The sequence below is a fragment of the Echinops telfairi genome, unplaced genomic scaffold (genome assembly GCF_000313985.2).
Source record: "Echinops telfairi isolate 266 unplaced genomic scaffold, ASM31398v2 ScPeMD7_7468;HRSCAF=8506_0, whole genome shotgun sequence".
Taxonomy (NCBI): domain Eukaryota; kingdom Metazoa; phylum Chordata; class Mammalia; order Afrosoricida; family Tenrecidae; genus Echinops; species Echinops telfairi.
The window spans coordinates 13,318,319-13,330,908 of NW_022111369.1; the positions used below are offsets into that span (position 1 = coordinate 13,318,319).

The 12,590-nt window shown below is 35.8% G+C and overlaps 1 protein-coding gene across 1 annotated transcript in view; it reads left to right on the forward strand.

Moving 5' to 3' along the window:
* Positions 1-12,590, forward strand: part of TACR3 (tachykinin receptor 3) — a 77,555-nt gene that overhangs the window by 17,919 nt on the left and 47,046 nt on the right. Inside the window, exons 2-3 of the mRNA XM_004703290.2 lie at positions 4,924-5,112; positions 6,825-6,975. Of these exons, the coding sequence (XP_004703347.1) occupies positions 4,924-5,112; positions 6,825-6,975 (340 nt within the window). The remainder of the gene's footprint in view (positions 1-4,923; positions 5,113-6,824; positions 6,976-12,590) is intronic.

Genomic DNA, 12,590 nt, shown 5'->3' on the forward strand with positions numbered 1-12,590 from the left:
CAGTACAATATAGGATATAATAATAATTTGTAAATTATCAAGGGTGCATGGGGGAGGGGGGCAGAGGAAGGGAGGGGGAGGGGGGAAAAAAGGAAAATGAGCTGATTCCGGGAACCCAAGAGGAAAGCGAATTTTGGGAATAATGAGGGCAACAAATGTATAGATGTGCTTTACACAATTAATCTATGTATTGTGATGAATTGTATGAGCCTCAATAAATTGATTAAAAAAACAAACAAAACAAAACAAAAAAGAAGAAGAAGAACACCCTCAACAAGATGAATTCAAATAGCAGCTGCAGCATTGGGCTTAAATAAAGCAATAATTGTGAGGATATCAGCATAGGTAATGTTTTCATTTTTGTTTTGTTTTTTCTTTTTTCTGGTTTACATAATATCCCTGTGAATTGGAGCCAACTGGATGGCATCTAGTAGCACAAAAGTCATTGTAATCCACACTGTTACCCCAAAGTCACTATAACAGATAAACTCAGAAAAGTGTATCTTATGATTTCAAATAGAAGAATAGTAATGCATGATTCTGATAGTTCCTTCATGTGCAGAAAAGACAACAGGGTAGCTTTAAGGTCTAAAGAACTAAGCTTTCTATCTCTTAAAGAGGAATGCATCAGATGAGATGTCTCTAACACTTCATGGTAACTATAAAGTGGGCACTGTTGTTCTGAAATTAATGGACCTGAATTCCATTGTATGGCAGATTGGTCATTTCACACTGGAATGAATGTGTTTTCAAAATGCACACACTATAGGACATCCTTGATTTGTGTCAGTTGTGAGATGGATGAAAATGGCAACCCTTAGGAAGATAAAACAAAAGGTATAGAATAGAAATATTCTAACATTTTATATTATCGATTCTGCTTTGTGGGATACATTTTAGAGAAAAAGGTGTGTACAAAATGTATAGACAGAATATCATATCACAAAATATATAAATGGAAAATGGAAAAGTCAAGTAAAAAGTATCATTCTTAATACGGTCATTAAATGAAAACAAACAAACAAAAAACCAAAACAAAACCCCCCAAAAAGGTAAATAAGTTTTAAAAGCTGTTAATCTGCTCATTTTCACAAATAAGTACTTCATATCAAATATATACAATCATTATTCTAGCTGATATTACTATAGCAATAAAGAAGATGGATAAGGAAGAAAAGTGGATAGGAAATGATTTTCTTGTGCCTTTGAGTCAGTTTCGACCTTAGGGACAATGGGACGTTGCTATAGAAAAAGGCTTCATTTGACAGTTTTATTAACTATCATATAGTGCATAAATAACTTCTACATTTGCCAAATACTGCCACCCTTCAGAAGGAATTTTTATACATATGTTATGCTGTTTTTTGAACAGAAACAGGCAGCAAATTTTGGATTCATTTCTTCTACTTATTAAACCCATCTGAATTGAGTTAATTCCTAGTGCATCCAAGGGATTTATAAAACCTCCAAGCACAACAGGACATTTTCATTAATCACCACATTTCTGAGCACTACTTGCCCTTGTTCAAGTTGCTTAGAAGATATTATTACTCTATCTGTTCAAGAAATTGTTTGAAAATAAATTACTTAGAAGATAAGCAATCTATACTGCATTACTCTGTGGAATGGGTTTATATTGAAGAGTTAGAGCTGTTCTTACTCAGTATAGAGATTAGAATTTTAATCTAACCTTATTTTTTCCCATGACAATCACAAACACACGCCCGCATGTGCATGCACACACACACACACACACACGCACACACACACACACACACACACACAAAACCTCACTGTTAGGAAGTCGATTCCTACTCATAGTAAACATATAGGGCAAGCTAGAGCTGCCCCTGTGAGTTTCCAGAACAACAGTCCTTGTCGGAATGGACAGCCTCATCTTTCTGCCATCGAGCGGCTGAAGGTTTTGCATTGTTGACTGTGTGTGAACAGCCCGATGCATAGCCCAATCAGGCCTTGGGGCTCCTACAAGCACTTTACCGTAACTTTAAATAAGTTAGATTTTGTTTGTTTGTATTTCACTTCAAGTGTATCACTATCACAGTTTTCTCCCTACGTTTCTATTATATTTTACTCAATATAATTTAAGGTAATTTAAATTGAGTGTCTACTGTGCTTGATGTAAGAGTTTTGGGAAACAAGGTTTCTTAAAGTCATTTAAACCTCATATCCTATGCTGTGATTTACTTTTGAAGTAAAGATAGATAGTTATTCCTTTTTTTTTAAAAGTGTATTCGTGCCGAATTACTCATTGGATTATTCATGACAATCATTAGCTCATCATCTATTGAAACAGCCAAGAAATCTTAGCAGTCACAACTCCATAGTCATGTTGACACTGATGGGTCAGATATGATAGTACACATCGTAGAGAAACTCGTTATCCTGACCTTCTAAAAGCTCATTTAGAACAATCAATTAAAATTAAGATGGGAGCATAATGGCGTTGGAGGCATTGGAAAAGGATTAATGAGATCTATGAAGAAAGAGGGCAAAGAGTTGGCAATGATAATCCTGTATCTGAATGGAAATTAAAGAATGGCTAGATGTTTCTCAATCGTAGGACTTCAGATAAGAAATCTTTTCAGCAATGAAATTCCAAACCCAAAGCGAAACTCAATTCTGACTCATAGTGACACAAGGTTGGCAATTCAAAACCACCAGTTACTCTGAAGGAGGAAAATGAGGCTTTTACCGAAGAGTTGCATCCTCAAAAACCCGCAAGGGCAGCTCTACTGTATTTTATTAGGTCGCCAGGATGAACAATGAACAATGCAATTAGAATGTGAAAAATAAAGTTATTATAGGATACTTGAGCTGAATTACTTTCCAATTTTCAACTCAGAAACACTGTGTACCCATTTCATGGTTTTCTTTGCACACTACCCACTAGGCTTTATTCACTCATTTATGGACTACATTATATTTTGACTTGTTCATTGGCTTGTTGGATTTACTTAATGACAAACATCTGCTAGGAATGGGAAATGAGCGTGTAAGTTTGGTCCATAGCCCCCTTCATTACAGGATGGCTATAAATTAGCTAAAACTCTGAATCCATGTGCCGTGCTGGTCATCCTCTTTAGAGCCTCATTTCTTCACTTCTGGCCCTTTGACACTGCAGGCCAGAAGAATTTTCCTCACCTGTTTTCAAGAACTTGGTTGGCTTAGTTATTTAGTACTGCTGTAGCAGAAATAAAAAAATTGGGTGATATAATGAATTGAAAGTTATTTTCTTACTGTTTACGAGGTTCAATGACTGACTCTAAGGCACTAACCAGGCTTGCTCTTTCTTTAGGATCTGAGGAATTTCTTAATTTCCTATTAACTTGCGTCCCTCAGTTCCTTGGAGGTTGTCATGTGGTGTGGCATTTATCTTTCCCTTTCTATGCACCCTGGTTGAATCATCCCTTCCTTATAACCCTTCTGTGGGAGGATGTCCAATTGTCTACGGATAGGCTTTGGGTCTCCACTCCAAACGCCCTCGTTCATGTCGATATGGTTGTTTTGGATTTTTTTATGCCTGATACCTGATCCCTTCAACACCTCAGATAAACCTTTCAGGAACAGTAAGGGGCGTAGCAATACCATGAAGGTAGGGGGAAGGTGTGGGGAGAAACTGGCAACTTATTACAATGATTGAAGTAGAATACACACACCCCAGCCCCGGGGTATGAACAAAAGAAATGTGAGCAAAGCGAGACAGTGAATGGTGTATGATAGGAAAGTAATAATAATTTATAATTTATCAGGGGACTATGAGGGCAGGAGGGTGGGGGAGAGAGGGATGGGGGGGAAAGAGGAGCTAATATCAAGGGCTCAAGCAGAAAGAAAATGCTTTGAAAATGATGGAAACAACATATGTACAAATGCATTTGATACGATCAATGTATGGATTGTTATAAGAACTGTAAGAGTCCCCAATAAAATGGCTTATTAATTTTAAAAAAGAGAGAAGAAAATGTTCTAAAATTGATTGTGGTGGTGATAGTACAACTCTTCTCAATATGATTGAACTATTGAGTTGTATGATATGTGAATTATATCCCAATGAAACTGTTTTAAGAGAAAAAAAACAGCTCTGTGAAGAGGGAAGTTCTACTCCCTTCTGTAGGGCCACTATGAACCAAAATAAACTCGGCAGCACCAGCAACAACAAAAACGTACCACTTTGTAGCCCACAGGGGCAATTCCAGTCCATTCTAAGGGGTCCCTGTGAGTCGGATCTACTCAATGGCAATACACTTTGGTTTGATGTTATGCAGTTTCATAGGCACGATCAAGAACATTTGAACGAAGTATTACAAACTCAGTTTTGGAGGAGGAAGATTAATAAGAAGGCATAGCCTTACTCGAACTTAATTTATTCATCTTTATTTTAATATTGAACTTGCCATTTGTTTCCTTTAAAGAATATATTAATGTTATCCTTCATGAAGGTTTCTTAATCCTAGTCAATAATTTAGGTATTATAGACATTATTTCTGAAGGACTTTCTTTTCATTTAAGCATAAACAAGAAAAATGAAAGGTTTTGAGGTGAGGAAGTCCTTCCAACTCGATTCAGTATAATTTGTTTTAATTGTGGTGATGTGCTAAATATTCAAAATTTTTCTTTTACCTAATTTCTATTGACCCTTGCTTCACTATTAAGAAGTAGGTGTTTTTATTTCTTTCTGAGTATAGCTGAGGTTCCAAAAGGTTATATGAATGGTTTCACTTGAATTTAGACCTTCTTGATTTCTAAAATGATGCCATTTTTATCATTCTATGTTCACCCTACACAAACAAAATCCTTACCAACTTGTTTACCAGGAGATAACTTTGACCACTAAAATTTATTTGGATCTCTATTTTAAACTCCTTTGATCAAGAGCAGTAACAGGATGATTTTGTATTCATATAGGTATATGGCCATAATTGACCCCTTGAAGCCCAGACTGTCTGCCACGGCCACCAAAATAGTCATCGGAAGCATTTGGGTTCTAGCCTTTCTCCTTGCCTTTCCGCAGTGTCTTTACTCCAAAACCAAGGTGCTGCCGGAACGCACTCTTTGTTACGTGCAGTGGCCAGAAGGTCCCAAGCAGCATTTCACGTAAGTCAGTGTTTTAGTATACTTTGTACTGAATCCAGCAAACGTTGAGAAAGATGGGAAACCTACTAGGTTCTCTGATTTTGTTTGGATTTGTTGGATTTGACTTCCCTCCCAGCCCCTGTGTTTTAACATTAAGAAATCTGGAGGGAAAAAAATCTGAACATTAGATTGATAAGAAAGCAGGAAAGTTGCATTGTAGAATTGGTATTTCACACTATAGACTCAGCTTAATAAAGAAGGGGCCCTAGTGCTGTAGTGGGTTGCACATTGGGCTGTGAACCACAAGGTCAACAGTTCAAAACCACCAGCTACTCCACAGGAGAGATGAGGATTTCTACTTCTATCAGGAATTACTATCTGGGAAGCTGACAGGGGCAGTTCTACCCTGTCCTGTTGGGTAAGTCATAATCAACTCATTGGCGTTTTTTAATAAAGATAAAAAGAAAAGAAAAAATTTGTAGTCGACCACATTTTTTTCAATAGAATTCATATTTTAGTGGGTTTTCACTTTAAAAATAACAAATGATGAAATTATAAGAGTAATCTATTTAAGCAGTCATTTTATCTAATCAACTCTCCGTATTTTAGAAGAAAGACATTAGGAAACATTTATTGAAAGAAAAGGCACTAGTTATTAAACTGAGTATTATATATTATCCATTCTTGTTAATAAATATTCATTTGTATGATAATATTGTCAACTTTAAAATTAATCACTAGTAAATGGGAAAATTTGGAAGTATGAGTCTCTTTACAAAAATGCATCATTGATGAGAAAAAAAATTATATGAAACTCTGCTTTAAAGCTTTCCTTTAAGTGAAAGCCACACAAATGTGTAAATGTTCTGTTTGGGATTGCTATAGTATGGCTTATATTCTTAATTCACATTAATTTTATCCTTCTAATTTTCATTGAAAGCTATAAAATTCCATAATTTATTTTGATAATATATAATACAATGTATTTTTGTGGTATTAATATATCTATGTGGTGGCATAGTGATTGCGCTTTGGACTGCTAATCACAAGGTGATCAGTTCAAAACCACCAGCTGCTTCTTGGGAGAAAGTCTAGACTTTCTACTCCCACAAAGAGTGATGGCCTTGAAAACCCACAAGGGCAATTCTCTGTTGCCCTTTAGGGTGAGTTCGAGTGGACCAGATGGCAATTAGTCTGGTTGTTTGGTTTGGTGTTTCTTACCAAATAATGCAATGAATTGCACAATGACTTTGAGGAAATGCATGTAAATATCTCCTGTATTGTTTTATAATCAGTGTTCAATAAGCACGTGCGGAACCAATGTATCTCAGTATATGTATTTTTAATGTTCAGTAGAAAAATATTTCAAAATAGGAGGAAATGTTTTAGTTAATTAATTTTTTCTGGTCTATCCATTTTCCTCTGATCATATCTTTCATAGAGTGCTTGGCTATAATAAAGCAGGAAAAACAAGCCCTTTTCCTAGACCATTCATAATTAAAATGCATACCATACTTCAGTTCTACCATGGTTTCCATATACAATGTAAGTTTGCCAAAGATAACCTGGAAGCATTTGGAAGTAACTAGGGGTACAAGAGATTTGGACAGATTTGAAAACTGAGGCCATAGTCTTTGGGCCTTAAGAGTTAGGATATAAAATTGAAGGAATTCAAAGTCTCATATAGTTAATTTCCATATTCTCTTTAATATATATTTTTTAATTTCTTGCAGTTACCATATTTTTGTCATTATACTGGTATACTGTTTTCCATTGCTCATCATGGGCATCACATATACCATCGTTGGAATTACTCTGTGGGGAGGAGCAATCCCAGGAGACACCGGTGACAGGTATCGTGAGCAACTAAAGGCTAAGAGAAAGGTACTGTTCCACAGAATTTAGCAACACGTATGTAAATTGTTCTAGTGTATGAATTATATATGAAAAACACTAATTTGAGCATTTTAATATAATGTGATCCGATGTTCCACTCCAACTTTAACTTTATAAGAAATGTTGCTTTATTTTCTTTCTTTATAGCTTTAATAAATGCACAGTAAATATCATTCTCTCATAGAAGAATCACTTTCCTTTTTGTAATGAAAAGACATGTTTATTATCTTTTTTTTATATTTATTATCTTTTGGAGAACATTTTCTTTGCTTCTCCCTGAAATTGCTAAAATTACACTCTAAGTGGAGTCCAAGCTTTTGTATTTCTGAAGTTCTGACTATCTCTGTCCTTTATTGAACATAATTTAAGGAGGTCCCTCTGCCTTTTATGCACCCTGTAAATTGCCTGAAGGTCATTGATTTGTTGCTTGTTTTATCTCAGTAATGGCATCACCCCAGTTCTCTTAAGTTATAAGTTCCCCTAGCATAGTAAATTGCTACAGAAAATTTCCATTCTCATCTGTTTCTATCATCTCTTTGTCTGTCTGTCTAGCTAGTTAGTTACCATTCTATCTATTTTTATATAGAAAGAGATATCTCATTATCTGTCTTCCCCTTTCCCTCTATTTCTTGATCGCTTCCTCTGTACCCCTCAGTCTATCACTCCACTCCATGATCTGGTAGTTTTTGCACAGCCATTAAAGTATGTATATTGAGTTATAAGTGCTGCATTAACTCTATTGTACAACATATGTGGTGATATGAAACAATCCAATTTATGACTATTTCAAACGAAGAAGACAATCCCTCATGTGTCTACTATCGGTATTTCCTAGGGTAAACTTTTTCATGAAGATTTTCTGACTGCTGTTTTGTGACTCAATGAGTGAGGTTTTTCACAAATTTGAAGAATTGAAAGAAATCTTCAAGTTATATTTTCTATCTACCTGTCTATTTGGTGCGTGCCTATTATATATCAGAGAAGAAAATTTGGAGAATTGGCGAGCCATGTTCATTGTACAAATTATTATTTACTTCATTTAAGATTTACTTATTCATGTTGAACTAGTACCGACCACCTGAGTTCTTCACTTAAAATGCACTCAACAGTCTTAAGAACCATGTCACGAAGTGTTTATTTAATCATCATCAATCCTGCTCTGGAATCCTAATGTAGAAAATAGGTTTCATTAAAATAGCAATATTTCTCCTCAGTGTTGGCAAATAATGATATTGAAGGCTTATGCATATCTATTGAAATTTTATCATTATCTGTAGTATTTTGTGAATGAAAGGTAAATATAATCTTTTTCCCATCAGCTTATTCATTTAATCCCAGAACAGATGTAATTTTACTTATATTTGAAAAAACTGTAATTGATATGCCCAAATATAAAACTAACTTCAGCAACTAATAATAAACCAATAAATCCAAACCCTCTGCCATCAAGTGGATTTTGACTAACAGGATCCTATGTAGTGTTTCTGAGACCATAAATCTTTACGGGAGCCAACAGTCTCATCTTTCTCTTCTGGAGGTGTGGATGGGTTTGGAACTCCAATCATCAGATTAGCAGCCCAATGACTGACCCCGAGTGACACCAAGTTTCCTTAACTAAAATGCCAGAAATCTGAAAGCATTGCCATCAAGTTAATGCTGATTTACAGATACCCTTCAAGACAGACTATAACTGTGCCTGTGTGTTTCTGAAGCTGTAAATCTTTACAGAGCAGAAAGCCTCGTCAGTCTCCCAAGAAGCAGCGGGTGTTTTTGAACTGACCTTGAGGTCAGTAGTCATATGCCTTGCCCTCTAGCCACCTGGGCTCCTCTAACTAAAAATAAGGAATTCTAAACTAGGAGAACTTTGATAAGAAGAGTTTCACTCTCCCCTTTGCAGTGTCAGCCTTAACAGTTTGCTCATATTGTAATATACCCTCTTGGGTATTTTCTTTTAACTATGCTTTTGACTTGATCACATTAAATAACTGATGGAAGGTACGATGTATTTCAGTTAAATTCCCATTTTTTTATTACCCACTTAGTTTCCTCTCTTTTCTTCTTCCAGGAAAAATATGAAATTACAATCTTAGCTCTCTTTTAATTTCTGACTTTCACGTCTCAAAAGAAACAAAAGGTACCAGGGAATGTTTATTTTTTTGTTCCTATACATAAATATTTGAGCTTGATTTCTGTACTTCGGAATTTCAAAGTAGAAATAGCAAGTCAAACCATCAGTAATATCCTTTTAGGATATTTTATAAGATGTAAGAAATATTTTAATATTCTAGTCTTTTAGATAGTGTTCAGCACTAAAATAATACAAGATGGCATCCATTCTATACTTTGACCTTGCCCTTAGATATTTCTCATAGTAATTCAAATATAGCTGGGCAGTAACACCTATTTAATACAAAATTTTAACTTTTCAAATTTCCCCCAAATTAAAATACTTCCCAAACCACTTCAGAAATGTTTTGGAATACATTTGTTTCTTGTAATCATGCTTTCTTGTTTAATTAGTCGTGTCATAACAGAAGGCGCCCAAGAAGCATAGTGGTTATACGTTGGGCTGCCATCCCAAATATCCAAAGCTCAAAACTACCAGCCTCTGGAAGGAGAAAGAGAGGGCTCTCCACGTCAGTAAATAGTCAGTCTTGGAAACTCTCATGGTTAGGTCTTCTAGCCTTTGCTATGGGGTCGGCATCAACTCAGTGGCAGTGAGTTGAATGAGTCATGCCAGAAAAGCCACAAATGGATGAACTGTCTAAAAATCCAAATCAAACTCTTAGCTATGCTACTTCCTTCTGCAAACCTTTCCTAGTATCTGTTTCTGTGGAAAATGTTTAGTATTTCTTTGCATTTAAAGGTGCCCTGGTGGCATAATGGTTACGTGTGCGGTCGCTAACCACAAAGTTAGTAGTTTGAATCCACCAGCCACTCTCAGGGCTACAGACAGGGCTTTATAACTCCCATAAAGAGTTGGTCTCAGGAACTCACAGAGACTATTTTACAGGGTGGCTGTGTTGGAGTCAACTACGTGGCAGTGAGTTGCTTTTTTGTTTTTCTTTGGTGTTTGCTTCTAGAAATACTCATGCCATCTGTCTTATCGCTCCCTGTGTGTGTCTTTGTTTCTATTGTGTACTTTATATAAGTAAAAAGTAGTTAGATTTGGAACCTGAATTACTTTGGGATTAGCTCATTAACAAAATTTTAAAATAATTATTTTTCTATCTCCCAATAGATACAGGGACAGGCGCCAGGACTTCAAATGTGTGATATAGAGGTGGGAGACCAAATCCAGTCCATACAGTTGTTAGTTTCCGTTGAGTTGGCATTGACTCATAGTAACCTTTCATATAAAAGAATAAAATATTGCCCATTTCTCTTCCAGCCTCATAATCACTGCTATTTTTGGACTCATTACTGCAGTCATCATGCCCATCTGTCTCATGAGAGTCTCTCGTCTTTTGACTTTACCAAGCACGATATCCGTCTCCAGTTATTTTCTTCTGATGCCATGTCCAAAGTAAGCAGGGCCAAGTCCTGCCCTTCCTGCTCCTAAGGAGCATTTTGGCTTTGCTTCTTCAAAGACAGATTTATTTGTTTTGCGAAATGCCCACTATATATTCAATATCGGTTACCAATTCAATTCAGCGGCACCAGTTCTTCTTCGGGCTTCCTTTGATGTTGTCCATATTTCACAGGCAGATGAGGTGATTGAAAAGATTAAGGTTTGAGTCACGCAAGTATTTGTCATCAAAATGACGTTTTTTCTTTTAACACCTTAAATAAGTCTTTTCCAGCAGATTTGTCCAACGCAATGTCGTTTGAGTTCTTGACTCTTTCTCTCATGGGCAGTGGTCACTGATCCATGAATAATGAATCCTTGATAGCTTCAATGTCTTTGCCATTATCGTGGTTTTTTTAATTCTCCAGTTGTGAGGATCGTTTTCCTTTATATTCATGTGTAGTTTTCCCCCTCCACCGTGAGTGCTTCAAGTGATCTTCACTTTCAGGAAGTAAGGTTGGGTCATCTCCATTCCTCAGGTTGTTAATGAGTCTTCTTCTAAGCATGATATCATGCTATTCTTCTTGCAATCCAGTTTTTTGACTCAGATTATTGGCTCAGTATATATTGAATAAGTAAAAAGAAAAAATACTATCTTTCTATGTTTTTTTCAAGCTTGAAACCATACAGTACCCTTTCTTCTAGTTTTGTCTGTGTCGTTATTCATGTACAGATTCTGCATTATAAAAATTAAATGTTCTTGAATTCCTATTTGCATAACACTACCTGTAATTTGTTATGATCCACTCAGTAGAATGTTTTTTTGTAGTCAATAAAACATCAGTAAACAAACATATTTCTGATCATCTATGCCTTTGACCAAGATTCATCTGACATCAGCAAATTTATCTCCTGAACTTCCTCTTCTGAATTTGTCCTGGCCTTCTGGAAGTTCCCAGTGTATGTACAGCTGCAGGAGATTTTGACTTTTCTTTGCAAGTTTTTGCTAGTATGTGATACTAGTGCTATTATCTGAAAACTTTTCCTGTTCTGTTGATAATCTTTCTTTGGAATGCGAGCAGATATGGATCTCCTCCAGTCAGTGAGTCAAGTAGCTGTTTTCTAAATTTTGTGACATAAACAAGCAAGTGCTCTCAGCATCACACCTGTTTGCTGAAGTATCTCAATTGTTACAATTCTCAACGCCTGGTTTCTCTGTCCCACTCCCCACCCTCAATGCCTTCATGGTGTTCTTATGGAACCTGGACATGGACCAAGAGGCAAGTCAATGGAATAAAATAAGGAAGTGCTGAATGGTTTAAAATCATGAAAAGAGTGCATGAAGGTTGTGCTATTTTCACCACACTTTTCAATTTGTATATGAGTAAATAATCCAGGAAGCTGGACTGTAGGGAGAACATTGCATCAGGATTGGAAGAATGGCCAGTAACAGTCTGAGATATGCAGATAACATACTTTGCTTGTGATAGAAAGAAGGACTTGAAGCACTTGCTGATGAAAAACAAGGATTGAAGCTGTCAGTATAGACTACAACTTAATGTAAAGAAAACAAAAATCTTCCTAACTGGGCCAATAGGCAATATCATGATAAACAAAAAGATGGAGTTTGTCAAGAATTTTATTTTACTTGGATCCATAATGAATACGCTAATTCTTGTGACTTATGTATTAAATTGCATTGAATTAAGAAATTAATAGCCTAACTTTTGTTTTATTATTTACATCGTACAAATATTTTATGCATTAATCTGAATTGCTTAACAATCTTTCCTCTCGAACAATCCAGCTGAGGCAATCAAAGTAACACAGCATGTACACATTTCCTCAAAAGGACATTACTGTGCAATATCAGCGGTGGTAAATACTCAGATTGAGAATCTGCTGAAATTCAAGTCTTTTTCTGTTGGCTTTGTCAATAAACTCAAACTTTTCTATTTGGCTCTTCCCATACTAAATTTGATTCATCTTTATGAATTTCACTTCCTTTGTTATAATAAAAATAAATTTTAAATTATCCATAGGATTTAGAATTAGAATTTCAGTACATCATTTAGATGTTCAAGCTCACATATAA